This window comes from Eretmochelys imbricata, chromosome 13, assembly GCF_965152235.1.
Source record: "Eretmochelys imbricata isolate rEreImb1 chromosome 13, rEreImb1.hap1, whole genome shotgun sequence".
In the NCBI taxonomy this organism is placed as follows: domain Eukaryota; kingdom Metazoa; phylum Chordata; order Testudines; family Cheloniidae; genus Eretmochelys; species Eretmochelys imbricata.
Window position 1 is genome coordinate 35420741 of NC_135584.1, and position 27982 is coordinate 35448722.

The window sequence follows — 27982 nt, forward strand, 5'->3', positions numbered from 1 at the left end:
TTAGCCGTGTTAAAATAGATGCTATATTTCTAAGGTTGCGTTCAGTGTTTGGCCTTTATGAAACGCTTGGGAGCTGCTGCCTGAATTCATCTCATGCACACCAGCTGCATCCTGTGTTATGCCCCAGTGTTCGCTCTGTAACTACAGATGTGTCTGCTAGGAAAGTGGACAGCCCCCCAGACAGGAGAGAAGGAACACCAAGAGTGAGCTGCTAGTTCACCACTAGAGGCATCAGCTTGTGCCCAGCAAAAAAAGACCCATAGACTCCAGACGAACCATCGTGGGACACCAGTGGATGGAAGACATGGTTGATTGTTTTCCCCACCCCTTTGAAGAGGGACCTGCACAGACGCTCAAGCTCTGCAGGAAGGGCGTAAAACTCCCTTTAAAGAAGAAATTGTCATCACTTTGCTGCTGGGAGAGGGCCAGGGATCTCCAGGCTGCTTAGCCAGTGTTAGCTCTAAAGGACGTTACAGCTGCTCCTGTTACTGTCTGGACCCACAGACGAACTCATGTGTGTGTGTACTTGTTACCTGCTTTAACTGCAAATCACTTGCTTGTTCTCTTTCCCTCGTTAATAAATCTTTAGTTAGTTAATTACAGGGTTAGCTGCAGGTACTGGTTTGAGGTGAGGTCTGCGGTGCACTCGACCTTAGATCAGTGACTGGCACTGGATCTTGTGTGATCTTCGGTACAATGGACCAGCTCTCGCAAAGGGGTGTCGGGATACCCTGGGGCGCCCAAGGGACCAGCCTGGGCTCTCCACATGGTAAGGTATGAAGAGTTCACACGTGATTGGTGAAATCGAGTTCTAGGACCTACCATCAGTTTGGGGCTTGTGCCATCTGTCCTGAGGCTGCTGCCCCAAAGCCCTCAAATTCCCCCTCCCCCCTGCCCATCCCAGCCCCTGGGGCCGCGCTCACACAGCCTGTCCCTGTGGATCTGTTCTGCTCGGCATCAGTAATGTACTAGGAGAAGCCAGAACTCCCAGGGGAGCCTCCAAACTCCCGGCCTGCTCTTGCTGGTGCTGCTCACCGCTGGAACGGAGCCTCCTCCTAGCCATCCCAGGGATTAGCTCTGTGAGGCTGATGCCCCTTCCTGTGGTCACACGTATCTCACCGCTGTGGACACTCCGTGCCTTGGCCCCCCAGCCCGGTCCATCTGCACTGCCATTTTCCATGCAGCATCCTTCCAAATCTCTTCTGTGCGAGGGGCAGGCAGCCAGCCTCACACCTGGTGCCTTGACCCGGTCACTCCTGCAGCAACCCCGCTCACTGCTCCACCAGTGCCCCTTACCCACTAGCGGTAGGGGAACCTGGGCCCACCCACTACTCGGGGTTCCAGCCCAAGTACTCTGCAACACGCAGCCAAGGTCTGCTCAGTCCCCAACCTTGCTGCTTCCCACAAGCTCTCTTCTTCCTCCCTCCAGGCCAGACCCCCAGGGTCCCCCATTCTCCCAGCGTTCCCTCCTGCCCTCTCTACTATGCCAACTTTCTCCTAGCAGCCTTTGCTGCTGCCAGCTCCCTGGGTTTAGACTAGCCCAGCCCACCCCTGCTCAGCTGTGCCTTCCCCTAATTAGGGCTTTTCCTTCCACCCTGAATTGTCCCAGTTTATTGCCTGGCCCACCTCTGTGCTCTCACAGCCAGCATGGGGAGCGCACCCCATCACGCCGGCCTCCTATGTAATCCCGGGAGGTGGGAAACCCACCTGAGCATCTCTGCTCTAAACCAGAGCCCTGGAACCAGGTTTCACATGGCCCCCATAGCGTGCCCAAGCCACTGGGTACCCAGGGGGCATCTCTCCCTGCCTGCTGAGGCTGAGCTAGCGCCAAACTCCAGGGGAGGGCTCGTGGCTGAGATCCCCGAGCAGCCTGGCAGTCGGGGGTTTAGAGGCCCCTTGCCAGTCCCATCCCAGCTGCCCCACTGCCACGCTCCTGGGCCAATCGCCCCACTGGCTTATGCACTGGCTCCTTCTGCCCCATCTTGGCTCAGTGTCAGTCAGTCTAATATTTTTCCAAATAGGCTGATGCCCATGGGAGGTTATTAGTGGAGCTAAAGAGCTCTCTTCTTCCCTCTGCCCCCCGATAGACACGAACGAACCACGCTTTCTTCATCAGCCCCTGATGGGCACTGAGGCAGAGCTAATTGGCAGGCCCATTCCCACCAGGACCCTAAAGCCCTCCCAGAGGTCATTAACGCCAGGAAAGATTTCCTCTGCCTGGAGGCCCCTGAGACATATGTGAGGGACCTGTATCAGACCCACAGCTCCACTGCGGAGCAAGGGAGCAAGTCATGGCGCGGTCCCAGGTTGGGCCACCCTCATAGGGTGGCTGGGCCTGGGGTCAGTCACAGTGGGCCACAGAGAGGAGTGGAGCAGCCAGTGGCTCCTGGGCCTCTTTGACTCTCTCGGTTCTGGGAAACAAACCCAGTCGCCTGAGAAAGGGACTGAAATTCTGCTGACACTGGGGGCTGGGCATGGTGCCCCCACTGCCTTTGGAGACCCTTCGGGCCGGGGGTTTCAGAGCACAGCTCGAACCAGGCCCATAAGGAACTGGAGAGACCAGCCGGAGGCCTCTTGTGAGGACAGCTTGTCCCTCATCTGCTACCGCAGTGGGCTGGTGTCTTCCCCTGACTTGGCTAGCACTCTCCCAGAGGGGCCGTGGGGACCGATCCAGGCAGGCAGTTCCCCAGCGCGATGGGCTTGGCTGCATCATGGCAGCCCCATCCAAGCACCCAAACACCCGGCCTTGGCTGACGCTTTATCATGCCAAGCTCTCCTCAGCGCCCGCCAGCCCTCTCCCCATGACTGTCTCTCTTCCACCTACTCGGCCAAGGTCGTTGTCCCCAGGACCGGGTGCCGAGCCAGGATGCAACCCCAGGGGATAGCCACTCCCCACTCCCACCCCAGGGACAGGCCTGGCCAGAAAGGGGCTGGCCAAGGGGCCTGGGTCAGCCTGGTTTGGTTCCCGTCCAGGACTCCTTTAGTAAGGCAAGGGAAAATCCGTGAGGGGTTCAGGACCAGATCTGCCAGGCTCCGCAGGGCAGGATTTGAGGACCCAGCAGCTAAATGACGTGGGTCCACTGGGCAAAGAGCACCAAAAGCACCTGGGGTTTCCAGTCAGGCCCTTCTGGCGTAGGACGTGGGGTGCTCTGCTGAGCTGGAGAGAGCTGGGTCCACCCACTCAGTGGCAGGAGCTGCTGGGTCCATGCGCCGAGAGAGGATGTGCACGGGGTGGGTCAGAGGAGATGAGAGGGGTTCAGATACTCTCAGAGGGGGCTGGCTGGGGTCTTGTAATCACAGACACGGCGGGCTGGAAGGGACCTCGCACGGTATCTAATCCAGCCCCTGCACTGAGGCAGGGCCAAGTGACCCTAGACCAGTCCTGATGGTGGTTTGTCCAACCCTGTCTGCCACACGACGCTCCCATTAATCCAGCCATGACTCCTGCCCAGACTGGGAGTGGCCCAAGGAGTTCAGATACTCAGAGGGGAGGGCTAAAGGGGTTCACATGGGGATGGATGGACAGGTAACTTGGGGGACAGAGATGGGGGATGTCATGTGACAGCTGATTGGCGATAGGGCCTTCCCCCCGCCAGCCCGGATTCTGGAGGACCCCACTCAGAGGGTTTCACCCAACAGTAGCCAAGGGGGCAGGCGGCCCAGCACTTTCGCAACTGGCACTAACCAGCCAAAGACTCAACCCCTCCCTCCAGTATACAGTGGTGGAGGGTCACTGTGGAGTGGGGGAAAGACAGGAAGGGATGCAGAAATAGACCACACCCCTCACAAGTCAAGCCCTGCCCCTACAAGACAACACATTAGCCCGCCCCAAAATGCTTTCAAAGAAACTGAGCCGTGAGACCCCCTTGTTCTGTCATTGCTGTATTGTTAGCAAGGCGCAGCCGTGGATGGTCCTATGATAAAATGCAGCAGGGCAGAGAGGGGCAGAGCCGCCTGGTGTGGAGGGGAGCCAAACCCTCAGTTCACTGGGGGCTCCCCATTTCTGTGGCAGCTCTCAATCATCCCAGCTGCAAACTGAGCACTGGTAACAAAACACATCACTGCAGAAGAGCCAGAATGGTCCAACGTGGGAATGTGAAGAGGGGGCCGGCTCCCGCCTGCACCAAACATGGCCTGGCGCCTGGACAGGGTTGGGCAGCCATCCCCGCCTCCTCGGCGCTGAGCCGAGGGTTGGTCCCTTCCCAGCTGTGAGAAAGGGGGTTCGGATAACACCCCCGAGACATTCCCCCGCCTGTGAGCAGGCGGCACAGGCTCAGGCGAACCGCCCAGGGGATTTAAGAGTGGCGTTCGCCATATCTCAGTCTACGCGGCCAAATGCAGGGTCTTTTGTGGGGTCTGTAGCCAGGTGACACTCCCCAGTAGCACCAGCAATTGAGGCAGGTGCTTTCGGGTGGAGCATCCCAGGCTGCATCCCTGGAGGGGGGCATTAGTGGGGGTTGGAGCTGAGACATGGGCTTGGGCAGGCGTCCCATGGTATGCGGGACTCCAGCAGCCACACTGTGAGCACCACAGGACACCAGGCTCGGACACCCCGCCATGGGGGAAGGGATGGGGTCAGGGGCTGCCTGAGGGGGGCTCTGGGCTGGGATCAGCGTACATGGGAGCCGGGAGCAGCGGCCACAAAAATCAAGAGTGGGGAGCAGGCTGGCAGAGCAAGCCGTGGGGGAGCGGGCAGGGCAGCAGTTTGCAGTGGAGGCAGGTGCCAGGGGAGGGGCCCCTCCCCCGGCCGGCTACACCAGGCCATTGCCCTTCATGCGCTCCACCAGCATGGAGACCAGGTGCTCCAGCTTGAGAGCAGCCTGGCGCCCGGCCTCCAGCACCTCGGCATGGTTGGCCTTCTCCTGGGTCCCGTACTCCAGCACTGCCTTGTTGGTGATCAGAGAGAAGCCGAAGACGCGCAGGCCGCAGTGCCGGGCCACAAGCACCTCGGGCACCGTGCTCATCCCTGGGGGCAGAGCCTGTGTCAGTCTGCAGAGGGCGACAGAGAGCCGGCGATGCCCAGCCCCCGCCCGCAGCTGCTTGCCCTTCCCGTTCCCTCCTAAGCTCTGTTTGCCTCTTTCCCTCCCTCTCCTCCCTTCTATCCCTTCCTTTGCTACCTCCCTCCCCGTTCCCTCCTCTGTCCCGTCCTTCCTCCCTCCCTTCTTTCCCTCCCTCCCTGTTCCCTATGCTGCCCCATTCCTTCCCGTCCCTCCCTCCCCGTTCCTTCCTCTGCCCCATTCCCTTCCTTCCCTCCCTCCCTGTTCCCTCCTCTGCCCTGTTCCTTCCCTCCCTCCCTCCCTTTCCGTTCCCTCCTCCTCTTCCCCCCTGTTCCCTCCTCTGCCCCGTTCCTTCCTTCTCTTCCCCCCTGTTCCCTCCTCTGCCCCGTTCCTTCCTTCCTGTCCCTCCCCATTCCCTCCTCCCCTCCACTGCCCTCCCTCGGCTCACCTACGGCGTCGGCGCCCAGCTGCTGCAGGAAACGGCACTCAGCGATGGTTTCGTAGTTGGGCCCCCCCACAGTGCAGTAGACACCCTCGTGCAGGCTGGGGCCGTAGCCTAGCTCCCTGCCCACTGCCAGCGCCAGGCCCCGTAGCTGCTCGTCGTAGGAATCCGACATGGCCGGGAAGCGGGGCCCGAACCTATGCAGGCAGGGGAGGGGAGAGAGCTCATGGGGGGGAAGGAGACGGAGGCGCACCCCCATCCCTTCCCAGAGCAGGGAATGGCCCTGGGGTCCCTTGTGCTGGGCTCTGGCCAGGACTCAGGGTCCTGTCCCCACCCAGGGGCGCCCACCCATTTCCCGGGCTTTACACTGCTGCCACTACTGGCCATGGCAAGGGAGGAGCTGTAGGAAAATACTGGGGGGTAGGGGGCAGCAGGGAGGGAGGGCACTGGGTGCCCAGGGCAGCAGGAGGGGGCCGGGTGCCTGGCAGGGCAGGGCAGCGGAGGGGCAGAGCAGCACGGGGGGCAGGGACGGGATGTGCAGGGTGCCCGGCGGGGCGGGGTGGGAGGGGCAGCTCCTACCTCTCATCACAGGGGCCGCTCAGCGGGTTGGTGCCTGCCAGGCCGGGCATGTTGATGTGGTCCCGGATCACCATGATGTCACCCACCTGATACCCGCGGTTGAGGCCACCAGCCGCGTTGGTGACAATCAGGGTCCCTGCGCCCAGCAGGTGGAAGATCCGCACCGGGAACGTCACCTGTAGGGGGGGAGGGGCATCCAATGCCAGACGCTACCCAGCCCTGGGTACCCCAATACAGCTCTGCTGGTGCCCCTCACCCCCAACCCGCAGCCCCCCTCCTCTCCCCTTTCCCCATGCCCCCCATTCCTGAATCGCAGCCCCCCTTCCCTCCTCCCATGCCCCTCACTCCCAAGCCGCAGCTCCCCTCACTCCTGAACCACAGCCCCGGCATGTCCCTCACTCCTGAACTGCAGCTCCCTTTCCCTTCCCCCATGCCCCTCACTTCTGAACCGCAGCCCCCCGTGTCCCTCAGGGTCGGCCGTAAGGAAAATGGCACCCTAGGTGAATTTATATTTTGGTGCCCCATGAGTTTAAGGATGTAGTACTTTTACGACAGCATGTTGGGGGGTGGGGCTGTAGTGAAAACTCTACGGTTTTTTTGCGGATAACTTAGAAATTAGCTGTTGATTTCACTGTACACACACAAATATTTCCATCAGTAATAAATAATTTATTTACAAATAGGGAAAGCAAGAAAAATGCTGCTTGAAAACTTGTTAGAGTCAAAATTCAGTGATCTAAACTTCTGAATTGGGCTTGTTACAAATGGACTAGTGAATGAATAGTTAAATCAACAAATCCTTTCTGGTTTTCGGATAGTTATTTTGTATATTTTGACATGTGATACTGACACTTAGTGGGTTTTGCTGTTTTGTTGTAGTCATGTTGGCACCTGGATATGAGAGCCACAAGGTGGGTGAGGTAATATCTTTAATTGGACTGACTTCAACTGGTGAAAGAGACAAGATTTCAAACCCCACAGAGCTCTTCTCCAGGTCTGTGAAGCTCAAAAGGGCTTCTCTCTTTCACCAACCAAAGTTGGTCCAAACAAAGATATTACCTCAGCCACCTTGTCTCTCTGTTTTAACAGCTTTAAAGCCTGAACTCTTTGAATCTCAAGTTCTACTGTTATTAAAAAGTTATCTGACCTGCCCCCGATAATTTCCCACAACTGTGAAAATTACAAACTATAAAAAGACAAAAAAGCTTAAAAATAAAGTTTATATTACACATCAACGTTATGAAAAAATAAAAAATGCATTCTACCAAGCCTATTTATAAGCCAGAGCAGCAGAGTTCAAGTGTGTGTGTGTGGGGGGGGGGATGGGAAACGCTTATGCCCAAATACATTTGTTAGTCTCTCAGGTGCCACAAGGACTAACAAATTTATTTGCGCATAAGCTTTCGTGGGCTATAACCCACTTTCTCAGATGCATGGAGTGAAAAATACAGTGGGCAGGTATAAATATACAGCACATGAAAAGATGGGAGTTGCCTTACCAAATGCGGGGTGAGTGCTAACGAGGCCAATTCAATTAGGGTGGATGTGACCCATTCCCAACAGTTGACAAGAAGCTGTGAGTATCAACAGAGGGAAAATTATTTTTTGTAGTGATCCAGCCACTCCCAGTCTACAAGCTGTCAGGAACAGTATCCCCGATAATGTCACAGCAAACCTGGTGGCTGAGCTTTGTGACTTTGTCCTCACCCAGAACCATTTCAGATTTGGGGATGATTTATACCTTCAAGTCAGCGGCACTGCTGTGGGTACCCGCATGGCCCCACAATATGCCAACATTTTTATGGCTGACTTAGAACAACGCTTCCTCAGCTCTCGTCCCCTAGCACCCCTACTCTATTTGCACTACACTGATGACATCTTCATCATATGGACCCACGGGAAGGAGGCCCTTGAGGAATTCCACCAGGATTTCAACAATTTCCACCCCACCATCAACCTCAGCCTGGACCAGTCCACACAAGAGATCCACTTTCTGGACACTACAGTACAAATAAGCGATGGTCACACAACCACCACCCTATACCGGAAACCTACTGACCGCTGTACTTACCTACATGCCTCCAGCTTTCATCCAAACCACATCACAATATCCATTGTCTACAGCCAAGCCCTAAGATACAACCGCATTTGCTCCAATCCCTCAGACAGAGACAAACACCTACAGGATCTCTATCACGCATTCTTAAAACTACAATACCCACCTGGGGAAGTGTGGAAATAGATTGACAGAGTCAGAAGGGTCACCTACTACAGGACAGACCCAATAAAGAAAATAACAGAACACCACTAGACATCACCTACAGCCCACAAATAAAACCTCTCCAGTGCATCATCAAGGATCTACAACCTATCCTGAAGGACGATCCCTCACTCTCACAGACCTTGGTAGACAGGCCAGTCCTCGCTTACAGACAGCCCCCCAACTTGAAGCAAATACTCACCAGCAACTACACACCACACAACAGAAACACTAACCCAGGAACCAATCCGTGCAACAAACCCCGTTGCCAACTCTGTTCGCATATCTATTCAAGGGACCATCATAGGACCTAACCACATCAGCCACACTATCAGGGGCTCATTCACCTGCACATCTACTAATGTGATATATGCCATCATGTGCCAGCAATGCCCCTCTGCCATGTACATTGGCCAGATCGGACAGACTCTACGCAAAAGAATAAATGGATACAAATCAGACATCAAGAATTGTAACATTCAAAACCCAGTAGGAGAGCACTTCAATCTTCCTGGACGCTTAATAATAGACTTAAAAGTAGCCATTCTTCAACAAAAAAACTTCCAGAACAGACTTCAATGAGAAACTGCAGAACTGGAATTAATTTGCAAACTTGACACCATCAAATTAGGCCTGAATAAAGACTGGGAGTGGCTGGGTCACTACAAAAAATAATTTCCCTCTGTTGATACTCACCCCTTCTTGTCAACTGTTGGGAATGGGCGACGTCCACCTTGATTGCATTGGTCTCGTTAGCACTGACCCCCCACACTTGGTAAGGTAACTCCCATCTTTTCATATGCTGTATATTTATAACTGCTTACTGTATTTACCACTCCATGCATCTGATGAAGTGGGTTTTAGCCCACAAAAGCTTATGCCCAAATAAATTTGTTAGTCTCTAAGGTGCCACAAGGATGCTCGTCGTTTTTGCTGATACAGACTAAGGGTATGTCTACACTTCCCACTTTACGCAGCAGTGCCCCCACGCTGTGCCGTGGGCAGTACAGACACGCTTTATCGCGGGAGTGCGATGGTAGCTTTATCACCAGGAGTGCGGCTCCCGGTGATAAAGTGTTGTCTATACTGGCGCTTTTCAGTGCTAAAACTTTTCACACCCCTGAATGTTTTTTCACACCCCTTAATGACAAAAGTTTTAGCACTGAAAGTGGAATGCAGACACAGCCTTACACGGCTACCCCGCTGAAACCTATCCCCACTAGAGTTCTCTCTCAGCTTAAGCGCCTGATTGAAACTGTAAATCACAACCCCCACACAGGTTTCAGAGTGGTAGCCGTGTTAGTCTGTATCAGCAAAAACAAGGAGGAGTCCTTGTGACATTTTAGAGACTAACAAATTTATTTGGGCATAAGCTTTTGTGGGCTATCACACATTATCCTCAGTTCCATCCTCACACTAACAGCAGGAACCCATGACTTCCAGAGGATGAATTAGGTTTGCAGGATATGGGATTAAGATGGGAGTAAAGAAAGGAGTTTCCTTATTCTTAATCTTGATGCAGCATTGAAATGTACACAGCATTGTGCTCAACAGTTTAAACCAGGCCCTGCCCCAAGGAATTTCAGTATACTGTTAAGTACAACTTGTAGTGGAAACAGAAACTGTTGAAAAAAGAAAGCCTGAGGGTATGGGTAAGCAATCAGGGATTGAATGAAAGGTAAATGGGTTTCAAGGAGGTCACAGCAGGCAGGCAGACACCACCCACTGTGATTCCCATACCCACTCCTGTTCAGGTTGGGGGTAGGGGAGGAGGCACATGGGGGCGTTGATCTCAGTGTCACACTCATTTATCTCCTATGCACCCCCCTGCCTGACTCTGGGGAGGCAGCAGCCCCCCTGGGACCAAGAAAGTGAAGCCTCTGAACCAGGGGAGCAGGGAGGACAGGACCTTCAGCTGCTGAGGGGGGGGAGAGGGCACAATTTAAAGGTCCCTCTCCATCAGCTGGAGTGTCATACAGCGCCCTCCCCAGGCAGCCCAGCCTTCCCCCTTGCCCTCAGGTCCCCTATGGGAAAGCAGCTGTTCCCTCCTCCCTCCCATACCTAACCTCTCCCTGCAGAGCTGAAGCAGCAGCCCTTCCTCCCTACTGCTCCCAGGTGCCTCCAGCAAGCAGGGGAGGGAGGGGGGAGAGATCAGCAGACAAATCCTGGAAGAAAACTGGGGAGGAGGGGTAACATGACCCAGCGCATGCCCCCCCATGTGTCAGCTCTCTGCAGGGAAGGGATGGGATGGGAGCAGGCAGGCTGCAGCAGCGCCCCTCGTGGTGCTCACTGTGTGGAGCTAAATATGCGCTCCAGTCTTGCGGGCAATGCCAGGGGAAAGAGCAAGCCCTTCCCTGGACAAGTGGGACTCTTAGTGGGGAAGGGGAAGAGAAGGGGGGGGGTGGACCCTGGCCTGCTCTACACTAAAGCACAACCAGAGAGCTGGACTGCTGCAAGCCCCCAGTCAGCCAGGACACACAGAGACAAGCTGCACATACACTCCTCCTTCAACACCATCCCCCAACCCCCGACATCAGGCAGGACCCAGCACAGCCTGCCCATGGTGTCTACATGGGGCCCCCTGTGCCAGGAGAGTGGGGGGACCCCACCGGGCACCCACCCCTGCTCCTGCTCCTCTGGGTGAGTGAGTGCCTCAAGCTGCAGCTTGGATGTGTGTGTTTTTCTCTCTCTCCCCCCACCCCACCAACCCTGGCTGGGCTGGCAGTAGGGCTTCCCCTCCTTAAGCCCAGCTGGCTGGCCACAGGTAAAGTCACAAGGGACCTATCAAATGCGCCCCCATCAGCACCATCGCCTTGGGCAGCTGCCCTTATCGCCCTGGTCAAAGGCCAGCCCTCACTCCCGAACCGCAGCTCAGCTCCCCTCCCCTCCCCTCCCCCCATGCCCCGCAATCCCGAACCACAGCCCCCCTCCCGTCCCCCCATGCCCCTCACTCCTGAACCGCAGCCCCCCTGTGTCCCTCACTGCCGACTCGCAGCTCCCCTCCCACCATGCCCCTCATTCCCAAATCGCAACCCCCTCCCCTCCCCCCTGACTCCCAAACCACAGACCCCCATTCCCCTGTGCCCCTCACTACCGACCCACAGCCCCCTGCTAGCCCAGCCCTGGGCTCCCCCCACACCACCTTCCCCACAAGGAGCCACTCACCTTCCACAGTGGGTACCCCTCATACATGTGGAACCGGCCCTTCATTACCACGCAGCTTACCCCCGCCAGCATCCCGAACACCAGCTTCCCAGCATGGCCTGCCACTGCCAGAGACGGGAAAGGGTTAAATGCTGGCCCCAGGGCATCTTACACAGTGTAGGTCCTGCCTCGCCTCTGCACCCCCTGCCCCACACACTCAGCACCCCCTCGCCCGCTGCACCCCCGCCCCCACCACTCGCCCTCTGCAACCCCCTGTCCCACGCTCCATATTGCCCATTATACAGTATAGCAGCCCTTTCCCCTCCCGCACCCTCTTCTGCCCCTTGTGCCCATTGTACAATATAGCTGCCCCTCACCGGGTACCTGTGCTCTGGGGAAAGTTGGGAATGTCCGTGTAGTTAAAAACCACTGGATCCTTCACCAGGTCAGCCAGGCCTCCAAGGCCAGAGCCACAGATAATGGCCAAGCTAGGCCGGTGCTTGGTGTGATCCAGCAGCCATTCGGCTGTTTCCTTGTGCTGCTCATAGGTGTACCTGCTGGGGGAGAGAGACGCAAGAGAGTTAAAACGAGTCATGTGTTTACACTGCAGGGCCAATCCCCTCCAGCAGGGGGCGCAGGGATATATATATACACACACACACACACAGAGCAAGTCCGATCCCCTCCAGCAGGGGGTGCAGGGACACACACACACTCACTCACACATATATACACACACACAGCAGGGTTGATCACCTCCAGCAGGGTGCAGCCACACACACAGAGAGTAGGGCTGAATCCCTCCAGCAGGGGGCGCAAGGAAGGGGACACACACACACACACACACCAGGGCCGATCCCCTCCAGCAGGGGTGCAGGGACACACACATACTCACTCACACATATATACACACGCAGCAGGGCCCATCCCCTCCAGCAGGGGGCGCAAGGACACAGGGACACACACACACACACATCCAGCTCCCAGCCCATCTCAGCGGCCTGGCAGGGGCTGACATGGGGCGGGAGCGCGGTGCAGAGCTGCAGGGGTACAGGGGGCTGGAGCTGGGCTGGGCCAGAGGGAGAACACCAGGGTGGGAGCAGTGGCCACGGTAGGGCAGGACGGAATTGCAGAGCAAGGGAAAGAGACGGGGCCAGAGAATGGGCGAGGCACCAACCCCAGGGAGGCCAGGGCGAGGGCAGGGACCTCTGAGCTGCCAGGCTCCTGAGCTGGTCCTGCAGGGACCTGCCTCCTCTTTGTCCCTAGGAGAAGGGCCCCAGCCTGGCACGACACGGCACTTTACCAGCACCATCCACCCTGCATGGGCTAGCGTGGAAATCTCCCCCCACCCCAGCTTTGCCGGTGCCCCTCACTTCAAACCCGCAGCCCCCACTAGTCCGGGAGATAGCCAGGGCCTGATCTCCTGTCACTGGAGGGTGGAGAAGGGTGCTGGGGGTAGGCAGCCTGCACAGTCAGGCAGGCTGGCCTGGGATTGCTCCCTGGCCTGTTGATCGTTAACTAAGGGGTATGTGGGGAGGGGCGGGGAGCAGGGTCAGCCCAGGCCACTGAAGGGGAAGTGGCTGCCCCAGGGGCCCATTACTCCGCAGGACCGGGCGCTAGCAGGGCACCACCTGGGCGGTGGTTTCCCAGAAAAGAGAGACGTCTCTGCCCCGATCCCTGCCGGTCCCCCCTCAGCCATTATTCTGCAGGGCCCTGCGCTGGCAGGCTGCCATCTGGGCGGTGGTTTCCCGGAATAGAGAGACGTCTCTGCCCCGATTCCTGCCAGTCCCCCTCCTACTCCCCCACAATTGAGTCATACACTGGGTTTTGGAGGGAAATGTGCCAAGCTGACTGTTTGGGTCAGGCGGCTTTGACTCATCCGGGTGCTGGGGGAGCCTGGAGGCGCCATAAACATGAGAATCTGGTCTTAGCAAGGGGTGGAATAACAGGGCGCCGTGGGTTGGGACTGAGGGGCACCAGTAAACTCTCCTTGCAGCTGCCAGTGGCTGGATCAGAGCCAGCACCCCCTGGACTGGAACAGCCCCATGCCCCATTCCCTGCCCCCCTGAGCCAGCCAATTCCCCCCCCCCACCCCCCCGCCGCCAGCAGGGCATTAAGGGGTCAGGGAGAGTCTCACATTCCCTGCAGGAGCAAACGGCCCCTCACCCATTACGAGTGGGTCAGAACTAGCCCTACTGCACCAGGCTGGCGTCACTGTGCAGGGCTCCGCACAGCTAGGGGCCCTGGGCTGCAGGGAGAGTACAGCAGGGGGGCAACGGGGGGATATAGCAGGGGGCACAACAAGGGTGCTGGGCTGGGGGGGGCGCAGCCAGGGGAGTACAGCAGGGACGCTGGGTAATGGGGGGGCACAGCAGAGGGTGTTGGGCTGTGAGGGCACAGCAGGGGGCACTGGGCTGGGGGGGGGGTGCAGCAGGGGGCACATCAGAGGGCTCTTTCCCCAGGCAGACCATTTGCCCTAGAGCAGTGGTTCTCAAACTTTTTTACTGGTGATCCCTTTCCCATAGGAAGCCTCTGAGTGCGACCCCCCTTATAAATTAAAAACACCTTTGTATATATTTCACACCATTATAAATGCAGGAGGCAAAGCAGGGTTTGGGGTGGAGGTTGACAGCTGGCGACTGCCGATATAATCACCTCACGACCCCCTCAGGGGTCCCGACCCTCAGTTTGAGAACCCCTGCACTAGAGGATCACCTCAGACCCTCCCTGGGGTCCTGGCCCCAGTGCCAGCCGCTGTCAGTGCCAGGGCTAATTAAGGCTCCCCCAGACTGCCCCGCACACCCCACAGCGCCTAGACACCCTCTCAGGGCATCAGTGACAGAGATCCCAGGCGACCTGCCCCCCCCCGCTGTAACCACTAGACAGCACTCCCCTCCCATCACTGGGGATGGGACCCAGGAGTCCTAGTTCCAGCCCTCCTGGAGAGGACCCAGGAGTCCGCCCCTCCCCCCGCGCACACCTGCGCTCCTCAGACGCTGCCGGCTCCATGGCGGGTCCGGGCGATGCTGAACCGGGCGCGGCTGGGCCCGGGTGACTCCGCCTGCTTCGCCCCGCCCCCAGCCCGGCCCCGCCAGCCGCAGCCCCGCTCTCTGCCCCGCTCCGGCAGAGCCCCCCACCCCGCCCGCCAGCCAGCAGCCGGGGAGACCCCCCCCCACCCAGTCCCCCAGCACCGGGGAGAGACCCCCATTTTAGCCCCCCATTCCCAGCGCCCAGGGGAGATCCCCTATTCTAGCCCCTCAGCGCCAGAGACACCCCCCTTTCCAGCCCTCCAGCATCAGGGGAGGCCCCCCCATACTGCCCCACCATTCCTAGCCCCTCAGTGCCCAGAGGAGACCCCCCCATTCCAGCCCCCCAGCATCGGGGGAGACCCCATAATTCTAGCCCCTCCCCATTCCCAGCCTCCCGACGCCAGAGACACCCCGCAATCCAACCCCACTACTCCCAGCTGGCCGGCAGCAGACACCGCCCACAATCCAGCCCCCTACTCCCAGCTCCCCGGCGCCAGAGACACCCCCCCTTTCCAGGCCCCCTACTCCCATCCCCGCAGCACCAGAAACACCCCTTTCCAGCCCCCCATTCCTAGCCCCCCAGCACCAAAGATACCTCCATTCCAGCCCCACTATTCCTAGCCCCCCAGCACCAGAGACACCCCCCAATCCAGCCCCCAGTGCCTGAGACACCCCCCTATCCAGCCCCCCAGCGCCAGAGACACCCCCCTTTCCTGCCCCCCTATTCCCAGCCCCCCAGTGCCAGAGACACTCCCCCATCCAGCCCCACTATTCCTAGCCCCCCAGCACCAGAGACACCCCCCAATCCAGCCCCCAGTGCCAGAGACACCCCCCTATCCAGCCCCCCAGCGCCAGAGACACACCCCTTTCCTGCCCCCCTATTCCCAGCCCCCCAGCGCCAGAGACACACCCCTTTCCTGCCCCCCTATTCCCAGCCCCCCGGAGTCGAGGAGAGACCAGACCTCCCGATATTCGGGGATTTCTCTTATACATGTAACTGTAACACCCGCCGCCCCCGATTGTTCACCCTCTCCCAGCGCTGGAGCGACCCCCCGCAGAACGCCCCCGCATCCCACTGGGGCCGGGGGGCTCGGGGGCGGGGCCACAGGCTTCCCAGGCAGTAAACGGCGGGCTTTTACAGCGGGGCTGGGGCCAGGCTGAGGGCTCCGGGGGTGGGGCCAGGGATGGCCCCTCCCCCGGCGTGCTCAGTCCCGCCCCATAGGCCGAGTTCCCCCTTCCCCCGACAAGGAGCCTGGAGATTGCGGAGGGCGGGGCTATAAGGAGGGTCGTTGACAGGCAGTGGGAGGGGCCCTGGCTGGGAGTGGGTATGGCCAACGGGGTGAGGCCCGACTCAGCTGACAGGGGAAACAGCCAACGAAGCGCACTGCGCCTGGAAGGCGGGAGTGGAGCAGCTAATGAGGGCGGGGCTTGGTGGGTCGGGCGAGTTCGACGGTAGCCAATGGGCGGGGGCCGGAGGGGTCGTGCGAGGGGTAGTTGCTGCTTCCAGCCAATCAGACGGCGTGAAAGCGCTGACGATACAACGGGCTGAGCGATTGGCCAATCAGAGTTTTCATCATGTGGGACTGATTGCCAAGGTCCAGCCAGTAAGAGACGCCCCCGGGATCACATGGGGGAAGGCGCAGTTAGTCGAGCCATTCAGGGAGCCCATTTCGAGTCACATGAGAAGGGTGACGAATCCAGCCAATGGGTGGGGAGCATTGATGTCACGTGCTGGCAATTGGCAGCCGCCAGTCAACGAGAGAACGGCTTGAGCTCACGTGATGTTGGGGTCACATGACTGCTACCCGGTCGCCTCTTGGCCAATAGGCGGCCGTCTCCCTCTCACGTGACTCAGGACATCGCTGTGGGGAGCCGGGGACGGGCGCTACGGCAGCCGGGAAGCGGCGATGTCGGGGGACGGCGAACGCTCCCCGTTGCTGCCCGCGGAGCTCGGCGAGCCGGGCACTCCCGGGGCGGGCGGGGTGCTGGCCGGGCCTGGCGGGCTCGTGCCCTCCGCGCCGCTCCCGCCCTACGGAGGTCCCGCCGCAGAGAAGCCAGCCCCGCCCCATGGTGAGCGGCCCCGCCCCCACGACCTTGCAGGGGAGAGGCTAATGGGCGTGGGGGAGGGGCGGTGTGGGCGGGGCTAAGGCTGAGTGGGCAGGGCTGTGGGGGCTACAAGTTCTGGGGAGGGGTTAGGGGTCTTGATCGATGGGGCTGTGGGGGGCTGCAGCTGTCAGGGAGGTCTTGGTGGGCGGGGCTAAGGGAACTGGGAGGAGCTAAGTGGTTTGTTGGGTGGAGCTAATGGCTGGAGGGTGGGACTGGGGGAGGAGCTTTGGGAGGTGGGTGGGGCTAAGGGGCCTAGGGCAGGCTGACTTGCAGGTGACTGTAGCCTGTGGTTCCCTCACCCAGGCTTCCCACCATTCCTGGACGGGCACCCAGCTGTGCTGCATGGCGAAGACCCCCCGCCCTACTCACCCATGGCCAGCCCCGACAGTGGCAGCACCCCCATGATCACCTGCCGCGTCTGCCAGAGCCTCATCAACGTGGAGGGCAAGATGCACCAGCATGTGGTGAAGTGCAGTGTCTGCAACGAGGCCACGGTGAGCTGGGCCACACTGATTTCACAGTCTTCCTGTGGGGGGCTGGATCTCCCATTCACCTCCCTGTGAGGTCCCACTACCCTCTTCCCCCACCATATGCCTGTCTCTGTCTCTCCAGTGAGCCCGGCAGGGGTCCCTGAGGGGCCCCCCAGGAATGGGAGGGATTTGGGGGTTGTCTGTCGGCCCCTGGCACGAGGTGTCAGGGGATGGTCTCTCTGTAGAGCTGGAATGGCAATTCTCAGCTCTGAAGACTCCCTTGGGATCTGGCTGGAGCTGGGAGACCCCGAGGCTTGGACCAGGGGAAGTGGAGCAAAAGGCCTGAGATTGCTGTGCCCCCTCCAGAGCCAGGGGTGGAACCCAGAAGTCCTAGCCTCCAGCACCCCCCAGGCTCACGCCTCCTCTCTGTTTCTGCTGCAGCCGATCAAGAACGCCCCCCCGGGGAAGAAGTATGTGAGATGTCCCTGCAACTGCCTGCTGATCTGCAAGGTGACATCCCAGCGCATTGCCTGTCCCCGGCCCTACTGGTGAGCCATGGTGGGGGGTCCCAAGCCGTGCTGGGCAGCGGGGAGGGGTGGCACTGAGGGCACTTTGGGCCTGGGTGATGCTTCCCGGGGTACCTGAGTGGGAGGAAACCTGTCTGTGCCCAACTGGCCTTAACTTCAGGAACGCAACTTCCAGTGTAGACGCAATCCTCTCGCTCTCAGCCATGCAAATGTCTCACGTGGTGAATTAGTGTGCAGCTATCTGACCCTGGGGATCCCTGTAACCTCCTGGCCACACCCTGTGCCCCCTACCTGTTGGCACCAGTGGTCCCTAGGTCACAGCCTGGCTTGGTCCCCAGGACAGGGCAGGGCTCCGGTTTCATCCCTGTTGCTTTCTCTCGCCTGCTGCAGCAAAAGGATCATTAACCTGGGCCCAGTGCACCCGGGGCCTCTGAGCCCTGAGCCCCAGCCTGTGGGAGTGCGGGTCATCTGTGGACACTGCAAGAATACTTTCCTGGTAAGCAGGGGCAGCCAGGACTCCTGGGTTCTGTCCCTGGCTCTGGGAGGGGTGCGGGGTGTAGTGGGTTCAGCACGGGGGCTGGGAACCAGGACTCGTGGGTTCTGGCTGTGGGAGGGGCATTGGGTCTGGTGGGTAGAGTAGGGAAGGCTGGGAGCCAGGACTCCTGGACTCTATTCCAGCTCTGGGAGGGGAGTGGGGTCTAGTGGTTAGAGCAGGAGACGGTGAGGGTGGGAGACAGGACTCCTGGGTTCTAACCGTGGCTGTAGGAGGGGCGTTGGGTCTAGTGGGTAAAGTAGGAGGCTGGGAGCCAGGATTCCTGGGTTCTGGCTGTGGGAGGGGCATGGGGTATAGTGGGTAGAGCAGGAGGCTGGGTGTCTCATGTGTGTTTCTTTCTGGTTCTCATTCTTCCAGTGGACAGAGTTCACAGACCGCACCTTAGCCCGCTGCCCGCACTGCCGCAAAGTGTAAGTTTCTTGCCCCAAGACCCATTGCCCCGGGCCACAGCTACAGGACAGAGAGAGACCTGGTCCTGGGGGTGGGGCTGGGCCCATGTGGGCTGGGGAGGCTGAGGGGTGGAAGGGGCTGTGAAAGCGAGGCCGAAGTGTGGGGTCTAAGGCCATGGGGAGTGGTTGAGCTCAGAGGCAGGCCTTCTGGGTTCTCTCCCCAGCTCTGGGGAGGGGTATGGGGTCGAGTGGGGCTGGGGGCCAGGACTCCTGGTTTCTCTCCCTGGCTGTGGGAGGGGAGGGGGCCAGGACTCCTGGGTTCTCTCCCTGGCTCTGGGAGGGGAATAGGGTGGCTGGGGGCAGGGGACCAGGACTCCTGGGTGTCCATGTCTGACTCTGACTCTCTCCCCCGCAGCTCCTCCATCGGGCGCAGGTACCCCCGGAAGAGATGCATCTGCTGCCTCCTCCTAGGTGTGCTAGTGGCGGTAGCTGCCACAGGCCTAGCGGTGAGTGTGTGACCGGGGCAGGGGAGCGGGCCGTGCTGACGTAGCCTTAGGACGGTCTAAGTCACCGTGCTGCCCTGGGAGAAAGGGGGCATTGAGTGGGGAAGGGTCTTTTGGACATAGAACCCAGGAGTCCTGATCCCAACCCCCCTGCCCCCTCAACCATTAGACCCCCCTCCCCGCACAGAGCCGGGCTGGAACCCAGGTGTTCTGACACTGCTGTCTCTCTCTGCGCAGTTCGGCACGTGGAAGCATGCCCGGCGGTACAGTGGGATCTACGCTTCCTGGGCGCTGGTCATTCTCCTGGCTGTGCTGTGTCTGGGCCGGGCCATGTACTGGGCCTGTATGCGAGTCAGCCACCCCGTCCAGAACTTCTCCTGAGCCGCCCCCGGCCCCTGCTTGGGGAGCCCCGCCCATCTCAGCCAGCTTCTGCCCAGCCCCCAGGTCCGCTCCTGTGCCCCTCGCCTTGGTCCTGCTCCCCTCCCATCCCGCCTGAGCAGGAGACCCCCACAGGACGTGACCAATGGAGGCAGCTGCGGTGGTATCAAGGGCAAGGGGCCCCACCAGCCCAAGAGGGCAGTTGGACTATGGTAGCTCTGTCTGGACCAACCCAAGAGGGAGCTGGATTACAGTGACTCAGCTGGGACCTACCCAGCCAAGGGACGCTGAGTGACAGAGATGGGACCTGACACCCACCCCCCAGCCAAGAGACACTGGGCAACGGAGATGGGACCCCTTTCGCCCCCAAGGGACACTGAGCGATGGAGCTGGGACCCACCACCCAGGAGACTTCACGCACCCGAGGGACGCTGGGCGACGGAGCTGGGACCCACCACCCCCACCCGACGGACGCTGGGCGACGGAGCTGGGACCCATCACCCCAGAGACCTCACAGACCCAAGGGACACTGGATGACGGAGACGGGACTCTCCACCCTTGAGACCCCGCGCACCCAAGGGACACTGGATGACGGAGACGGGACTCTCCACCCTTGAGACCCTGTGCACCCAAGGAACACTGGATGGTGGAGCTGGCACCTACCAGCCCCGACACCCTGGGTAACAGAGCAGCGACTCTCTGCCCAGGATGAGGTGGCCAGAGGGAAGAAGGAAGCCCCCATAGCTGCCAAGTCACTGGGGGTCCCATATCCATCCTGATGGGGACACTGCCACACCCAGCACCCCCTTGGCCTGCAGGGAAGCGGGGCGGGAGGGGGGCCCCCCAGCTGTGGGGGCATTGAGTACATTCTGGGGGGGCTGGGACCTACTGGGGACGGGAGCTGACACCAGGGACAGGGGTGATGAGTAGGATTCAGCTCACTGCTGCTTCATGGTGGGTTCATCTCTTAGGCCACTGTTCACCCCACTGATCTGTGCTCTGTCAGGCCTGCCCCCCAAGCCAGCCAGTCCTCTGCCCTGGGGCTACATCACAGCTGGTGCTTTCTTGAGGGAACAGACCCCATGTCCCATTCCCTTCCTCCCTGAAGCAGCCAGTCCCTGCCCTGGGGCCAGATGGGAGCTGGTACCCCCTAGAAGGGAAAGGCCTGTGCCCTAGCTCTGTTTAGGGACCAAAGCTAACCTTTATTTCGGTGGGAGAGCTGGAGGGGAGCAGCCCCTGCCCTGATCTTTCTCCCCCCCCACCCCCCCCGATGCCTGGGGGGAAGCTGCTCTGGGTTTGCTCTCTTTCTCCCCCTCCCCCCCCCCCGCTCTGGTTCTTTGCACATTCCTGAAGGGGAGCCAATGGGTAATGCCCCTGTCGCATGGGGGCCCTGAGCCTTCCCAGCATGCCTCTGAGCTCCACCACAGGGCCACCCCTTCCCATCCAGCCCCTGCTCCGACTGGGCTGATCACTGCAGCCTGGGGAGCAGAGCGCTGCCCCTGTTGCTGCATGTGGGGGGTGTGATCCTAACTCAGCCCCCTCTCCCGCCCCCTAACTCCTCCCCTCCCCGCACTGCCCAGCACCAGCTCCCTTGGCTGGGCCCTGCTTCCCCTGGTGGGGGGTTGGGGACCCCCAGGGGGATGGGGCAGTGGGGTGGAAAGGACTGGGGGTGATCTGCCTGGAGGGTTGGTGATGAGGGGAGCCTGGTGCTGGCCTCCCCCTCGGGGAGGGAGAACAGAACGTCTCCAGCCTCGGTTCTTCAGGGATCTTTGGGGGGCTGGGAATAGGGTTCACCCCCTTTCCCAGGACTCTGCTGCTCTGGCTTGTACATACTGACCACTCCCCTGTACATAGCTATTTAAATCCAGCCCCAGGCTTCTTCCCCCATTTCCCCTCTGCCCCCCACCCCGTGCAGTGCTACTTTAAGCCGGTGTGTCTGTCCTGGGGGAGGGCTGGCCCAACTGATGGATGCCCTCACAGTGTAAATAAAGAGATTCCATACGGCACCTGCCTGCCTGGCTCCATCACTCTGCCCCATGGTGACCCCGGGGGGGGGGGGCTAGGTCTGGGGGTCCCATTGCCAGCTTGAGAGCCCACAAACTCATTACACCACAGGGGCAACAACAGCCAGGGACAGCCACTGTGGTTGGAGCGGGGGGCCCCATACTTCTGAGCCAGCCAGCCCGCACTGTGGGGCCTGATCTGAGCTGGTACCCCCTAGAGGGGAAAGGCCCTGTGTCCCATTCCCTGCCCCTGAGCCAGCCACTGCCCTGCCACAGGGCTGGATCGTGGCCGGCGCCCCCTAGAAGGGAAAGGCCCCATGTCCCATTCCCCACCCCGAGCCAGCCAGTCCCCTGCCATGGGGCTAGCGCCCCCTAGGTTGGCAGTGGTTGAAGGTATCTGAGGTTTCCACTTAGGGCGCTGATTGGAGCTCAGTCCCCTGAGTGCTGGCAACCCCTAGAGCCTCCTGCTCCTGGCTTGGATGGGGATTTCTGGGAGGGGAGTGGGGTCTAGTAGTTACAGCAGGGGCCTGGGAGCCAGGACTCCTGGGATCTCTTCCAGCTCCGGGGGGTGGGAGCGGCAGGGTGTGTAGCAAGAGTCCTGGGAGAGAAGCGTCCTGTAGACAGGCTGGTGTCTCCACCAGGCCAGGGCTGGATCCACCCCTTTGCTGGAGACGTGGGGGGGCCCCCTGAGGGTGTCCCTCTGTAGGACCCCAACTCCTCCTCAGCCCACGTATGGCTGAACCAGCTGCAGGTGGATTAAGGCACCCCCTGTCCATGCCTTCCTCCCTCCCCAGGAGCAGGAGGGCTCTGCTCACCAAACCTCTCCTTCAGGCGTCGAGTTGGTTCCCCCAGAGCAGTGGGGCTGGGATGGAACACCCCATTGAGATGTATGGAACAGTTCCCCCTCTCCCATCAATAGGTTCAGGCTCTCGGCAGAACCAGGCAATGTCAGTCATGCTCATGGTTGCTTCCCCCATCACCCAGCAATGGGCTCAGGCTGTCGGCAGACCCAGGCAGCATCAGTCACACGCAGAGCAGCTCCCTCTTACCCAGCCATTATTTCTGTAACTGGAAGCTGAGTGTCTGTAGGGATCCCTCCGTTCTAGGCTGTGATGTCCCAGGCAGGGCCTTCAGTCCAACTCTGCTTCCCCACAAAGCCCCCCTTCACTCGCAGCTGCCTTCTGCAGGACCCCAGCTAGAAAGGCCAGTGGGCAGCATGAGGGTGACTGTCTCCCAGCTCTGCCTCACTCCCCCCCAGGGCGAGATGAAACACAGCACCTCCTTTCAAAGCCTTTAATCAATGCTCCTCACAGCTCCGTGCCCCCCACCGCAAAGAATGGGAGGCTGGTTTAAAGGCAAGGCAGCAGCTTAGTTCTACAGGTAAAAAACAGTTCCTGGGGTGAGGAATTCTCTGGAGGCTAGGATGGGGGGAAAAGGTAAAAGGGGGGTTGCTTGGATGGCCCTCCAAGTTCAGGGGCCTCCTGGCCTCAGACTGGGGGTCACTGGGTGAGTTTGGGGGTTCAGGGCTGAATTTGGGAGGCTCATGGTCTTTCAGATGGGGAGGGATCTGCTGATATTCTGGGATTTACTGCACCAGGGCCCACAAGTTGGGGGGTTGAATCAGGTCTCATTTTGGGGGGAAGTCACCTGATCTTGGGGGCGGGGGCTTTCCCTCTCCTCTACCCGGCCTCACAGGGGCATGTTGGGGCATGTGAGTCCAATCCCTTCTTGCTCACAAAGCCATAGAAGTGTACGGGCCACCCTGCTCACAGGACTAGAGAGAGAGAGAGGGTGCAGGGCCACATACGGCCATATGGATCCCCCACCTCACACAGGGCCATAGAAAGGTGTATGGGCCCACTCCCACAGCTATAGAGGGGGTGTTGAGCCCATATCTAGCTGTATGGCCCCCAACCCCCCCGTCATAGGGCCATACAGGGGTGTCAGAGCCATAGCAGGCTGTATGGCCCACCCCCCTCCCGCCCTGCTCCCAGGACCATACAGGGGTGTTGGGACCATATCAGGCTGCTCACAGGGCCATGTAGAGGGTGACGGGGCAGTGGTCACTGCCCATGGCCTGGGAGCGGATCTTGCTGTCGCACAGCGCCCCCAGCAGGCGCATTGAGACCAGGAAGTAGTCGAGGCGCCAGCCCACATTCTTGGCGCGGGCATTCATCATGTAGGTCCAGAAGGTGTAGGCGTGGGGCGTGTCAGGATAGAGGTGGCGGAAGGTGTCAGTGAAGCCGGCTGCCAGCAGCTCCCCAAAGCCCTGGCGCTCCTCGGGCGTGAAGCCTGCCGACTTCTTGTTGCCCTTGGGGTTCTTCAGGTCGATCTCGGCGTGGGCCACGTTGAGATCCCCGCAGAGCACCAGGGGCTTGCGAGCATCCAGCCCCCGCAGATAAGCCCGGAAGGCGGCATCCCAGCGCTGGCGGTACTCCAGCCTCACCAGCCCCCGGCCCGCGTTGGGCACGTAGGCCGTCACCAGGAAGTGCGAGGGGAACTCGGCCGTGATCACACGGCCCTCCTGGTCGTGCTCCTCCTCACCTGCCGGGAGACAAGGGGCTTGCGTCAGAGGCCAAAGGGGAGAGGCCCTGGGCATAGGGGGCATGGCAAGGGTCAAGGGAAAGGGACAAGGGGAAAGGCCAGAGGGCCTGTCTGAGGCTGTAGGTGGCACAGAGAGGGATTGGCAGGCAGAGGGCCTGGCAGTGGGCAAAGAGGGGTCTGCAGGCAGAGGTTGGTAGGGGGTGTGGTGAGCAGGGAGCATGGGCTCAGCAGGCAGAGGCTGGGGGGGTGGGGCAGGTCCCTACCAATGCCGTAGGTGATGCTGAGCGGTTCTATCTTGCAGAGCAGAGCCACCCCGCTGTAGCCCTCCTTGGTGCCGGCGCAGGCCCAGTACTTGTGGGGATACTCGGGCATCTCCCGCATCTCGGGGGGCAGCAGCTTCTCTGCACACTTGGTCTCCTGCAGGCACAGTACATCGGGGTCCTCCTCATGCACCCACTGCAGGGGGAAAGCAGGGTCAGCGGGGCTGGGAGCCTTTCTCTGGGAACCTCATAGGATGAGGAAGAGAACCCAGGTTTCCTGCCCCACAACTCCACCCCACTTCCCTCCGGCTCATCCCCTCCCTCGGAGCACCTGTGTCCTCCCTGCCCCTGGCCGTGGATTTCCAGTGCTGGTTGCTGGGGACCAGCCGGACCAGCGACAGCACTTTCAGGCCAGTAAAACCACTTCCACGCTACGGACAGTCACAGATCCAAGGCCAGAAGGGACCAGTGGGATCATTTTGTCCAACTGCTTGGATAGCACAGGCTGGCGAACCGCCCCGCAACAATTCCTAGCGCAGAGTGTTCAAAATTGCCAGGGATGGAGAATCCACCACGACCCTTGGCACATTGTTCCAATTAGTCACCTTCATTATTGTAACCCTTATTTGTACCCCTTATTTGTACAAAAATGTACCCCTTATTTCCAGGCTGCATCTGTCTAGCTTCAATTCCCAGAAGTAAAATAACCTCTCTGCACCTACTCCAGATTTGCCTGTTTCTTCATCCCGGAGTCGTATGACTCCAGCGGGCCCCAGCAATGCCCTACGAGCTCCTACCCAGCTGCTTATCCACCCTCATCCCAACCCCCAAATCTTTTTCAGACTTCAGACCCATTTGAACGATCCCACTGGAACCAAACTGGGTACAAATCCAGTTGTGGACCAGGCTCGAGGGAATCAGCCATTCATGAACCCAAGTTAACTGCTTCAGTTTTTTACAGCCGCACCATTTTCCCCCTGTCCAGCGGGATTTGGGGGATGACGAATGTCAATTTTGAGTTAAAATTTCATTCTGGGTTAGGAAAAGCAAACATGTTTGGAAATTTAGGACACCCCCATGCTCCAATCCCCATTTACCAGCCAGGAAATGTAACAGAGGCAGGATGCCTAGGATTCAAATTGCCTGTTTTTCCCCTATTCTAGGATGTCTCCAAGAGTCTCTAATTTGGAGAAGAGTTAGTGAGTGCCCAAGGGACCTAGGAGTCCGGGGCAGCAGAGCGGGAAGGTCCACTAAGAAGCTGTGCGTCTCTGCCATTAGGCGACTTTTCCAACACAAGCCAACGTTCCCACAGCCCAGCCGTTGTTCACTGCGCTCAACTTGGAGGCACAAAGCAGGAGAGGAAAATGGAATAAATCTAAAAATCCAAAATTTCTAGATTTGCAAAAAAATCCTGAAGTAGTGAATGTGGGAATCCAAACTCCAGGTGGAAAATCTGACCCATGAAATACACTGCGAAATCCCCCGCAACCTGGAAGATTTTTTCGGCAGGGAAAAAATCCCAATCCCTAACTCGGCTAGAGCACTTCTCAGCAGAGCTCAAAGCCCCTTCCAAAGGAGGTCAGGATCCTTATCCCCACTGCATAGGTGGGGAAACAGGCATGGGAAGGGGAAGGGACTAGCCCAAGGTCACCCGGCAGGTCAATAGCAGAGCCAGGGAGAGAACCCAGAAGTCCTGGCTCCCAGCCCCACTGCTCTGACCCACTAGATCCCACTCCACTCCCCTCACCTAGCTGGGATAGAACCCAGGAGTCCTGGCTCCCAGCCCCCTCTGCTGTAAGATCTCTAGCTGTAATCACAAGGCCACACTGCAGCCTCTGCAGGGCAGGGCCATCCTTACCCATATGCAAATTTCCTGGTGCCTTACGCAGCTGTGTGCTGCTCCAGTGGCAGCCCATGCCAGCCAGGAAGCTGCCCCTGCCCTGCCTCTTCCCCATGGCCCCCGCCCCTGCTCTGCACCAGCACCACCCCAACTCCACCCCTTCCCCTGAGCAACATCCCGGGGGACTACAGCAGGGTCAGGTACGCCCTGCATTCATGGGGTAGCAGGAAGTGGAGCGACCCGGCCACAGCTCGCTCTGCATCGCTGTGTGTTCTGGGGGGCAGTTCCCCCTTCCCCTCAAGTCCCCAAGGCTAGGAACCAGGGGAGCAGAGCGGAGCGGGCTGGGGCTGGGTCACTCCACTTCCCGCCGCTCCTGGAGTGCGGGGTCGGTCCTTCCCTGCACTCACCGGGCAGCAGGAAGTGGAGCGAGCCATCCGCAACCCCACTCCGCAGCTCATGCTGGGGGGCGGTCTCCCCCCTGCCCCCCGAAGCCCGCTCCTTCCCCCCCGCGGAGCCTGGGGCCAGCCCCTCCCCCCCATGGGGGGGCTGCGTAGGGCACCAAAATGTCTAGGGACAGCTCTGCTGCAGGGACAGGGGTGGCCTTAGCCCCTGGCACCTTGTTACTACCAGGTGTAGACTAGGCCCCAACGCAGGTGGTCCAAACTGGGGAGGAGCTGCCTAGCCCAGCGAGGACTGGCAGAGCTCAGCGCCCTGAGAGAGCTGCTCCTACCTCCAGGCCCTTCTTCTTGACCCAGGCCCGGAGCCCATCCACGTTCCACGATGTGACCTTCAGGGTGTACTTCTGCCCACCGGGGGAGGTGAGCTTGTCGGGCGGATCCTGGTACAGGATGGGGCCCTCCGCCACCTTCTCCTTGGGGCCCTTCGCTGCCCCCTTCTTGCTCTCTTTGTCGGGCTCTGGGGAGCAGGAGAGAGAAGGAAAGCTGGGACGTGGTGCTGAGCAGCTGGGGGGGTGCCAAGAACATAAGGACATAAGAATGGCCCTAGTGGGTCAGACCAAAGGTCCATCCAGCCCTCCTAGCATGATACACAAGGAATGATGGGGGAGTGCCATTCCGTACAGACTGGAGCGGGGCTCAGAAGGGGGCACCGTGCCGTGAGGAGTGCAGTGGGGAGCACAAGGGGGCACCAGGGAGCAGGGAGGGGTCTCCATGCCACAGGGAGCGGGCCGCGGTTACCTGTGGCCTCGAACTCGTCCGTGCTGTCCACATCCTCTGCCTTCTTCCCCCGTTTGGGCATCTCACTCCACCAGCGGGGCTCTGTGCTGAGGAGCCGACACTGCCAAGCTGCGAGCCGCAGGATCCTGAAGGCAGCCTGTGGGGGGAGAGGGATGGGCACAAGGCAATCAGCACCAGGGGCACAGGCCATGGACCCAGCAGTCCAGAGAACCAGGGAGGACAGGCCAAAAGCCCATTCCTGCTCCCCAGCCAATCACAAACTTCTTGCGTTATAGTCTCCCCAATCCCTGGCCAATTACAGAGCTCCTTGCACAATAAACCCCCTGCTCCCCGGCCAATCCCAATCGCAGTCCTCTTGCACAATAAACACCCATCTCCCCTGCCAATTAACACCCACCCCCCGGCCAATCATAGCCCTCCTAGCATGATACACACCCACCCGCTCCCGGGCCAATCACAAAGCTCCTCGTACAATAAACTCCCTGTTCTCTGGCCAATAGCAGCCCTTCTTCCACACAAACACCCACCCCCTCCATGGACAATCACAGAGCTCCTGCCACAATAAACAACCAACCTCCCCGGCCAATAAACACCCACCTCCCTGGCCAATCGCAGCCCTTCAGCGCAAGAACCCCGCCCCCTCTCTCACCGTCCGGCTCCCGACCACTCAGGACCCGCTCCGAGCCACCCGCGCGCCGCACAACCCGTCTGAGGACAAAGCGCCGCAGGCTCCGAGCGGGACACGTGCGGGCACGGTCACGT

At 59.7% G+C, this 27982-nt stretch overlaps 3 protein-coding genes across 5 annotated transcripts; 1 reads left to right on the plus strand and 2 right to left on the minus strand.

Moving 5' to 3' along the window:
* Positions 1-3866: 3866 nt before the first annotated feature.
* On the minus strand, positions 3867-14531 carry PNP (purine nucleoside phosphorylase). 2 transcript variants are annotated; one of them, XM_077832368.1, is made up of 6 exons: positions 14403-14531; positions 11807-11979; positions 11444-11547; positions 6019-6194; positions 5446-5636; positions 3867-4966 (listed from the first exon to the last, which is right to left on the minus strand). In XM_077832368.1, exons 1-6 carry the CDS (start codon positions 14429-14431, stop codon positions 4752-4754), a joined length of 888 nt encoding a protein of 295 aa, XP_077688494.1. In that variant the 5' UTR covers positions 14432-14531; the 3' UTR covers positions 3867-4751. The 2 variants fall into 2 exon arrangements, with proteins under 2 accessions (XP_077688494.1, XP_077688495.1); XM_077832369.1 differs by having other exon boundaries at positions 11807-11976; positions 14403-14476.
* Positions 14532-16314: 1783 nt separating this feature from the next.
* On the plus strand, positions 16315-25623 carry PIP4P1 (phosphatidylinositol-4,5-bisphosphate 4-phosphatase 1). 2 transcript variants are annotated; one of them, XM_077832108.1, is made up of 7 exons: positions 16315-16521; positions 16861-17051; positions 17469-17575; positions 17945-18050; positions 18465-18517; positions 18912-19002; positions 25348-25623. In XM_077832108.1, the coding sequence occupies exons 1-7, from the start codon at positions 16359-16361 to the stop codon at positions 25366-25368; spliced, it is 732 nt and encodes a 243-aa protein (XP_077688234.1). In that variant the 5' UTR covers positions 16315-16358; the 3' UTR covers positions 25369-25623. The 2 variants fall into 2 exon arrangements, with proteins under 2 accessions (XP_077688234.1, XP_077688233.1); XM_077832107.1 differs by lacking the exon at positions 25348-25623 and adding an exon at positions 19237-21383.
* APEX1 (apurinic/apyrimidinic endodeoxyribonuclease 1) lies at positions 22660-27980 on the minus strand. The gene is made up of 5 exons (XM_077832109.1): positions 27870-27980; positions 27221-27356; positions 26755-26939; positions 24188-24380; positions 22660-23924 (listed from the first exon to the last, which is right to left on the minus strand). The coding sequence occupies exons 2-5, from the start codon at positions 27279-27281 to the stop codon at positions 23410-23412; spliced, it is 954 nt and encodes a 317-aa protein (XP_077688235.1). The 5' UTR covers positions 27282-27356; positions 27870-27980; the 3' UTR covers positions 22660-23409.
* Between the last annotated feature and the right edge of the window lie 2 nt (positions 27981-27982).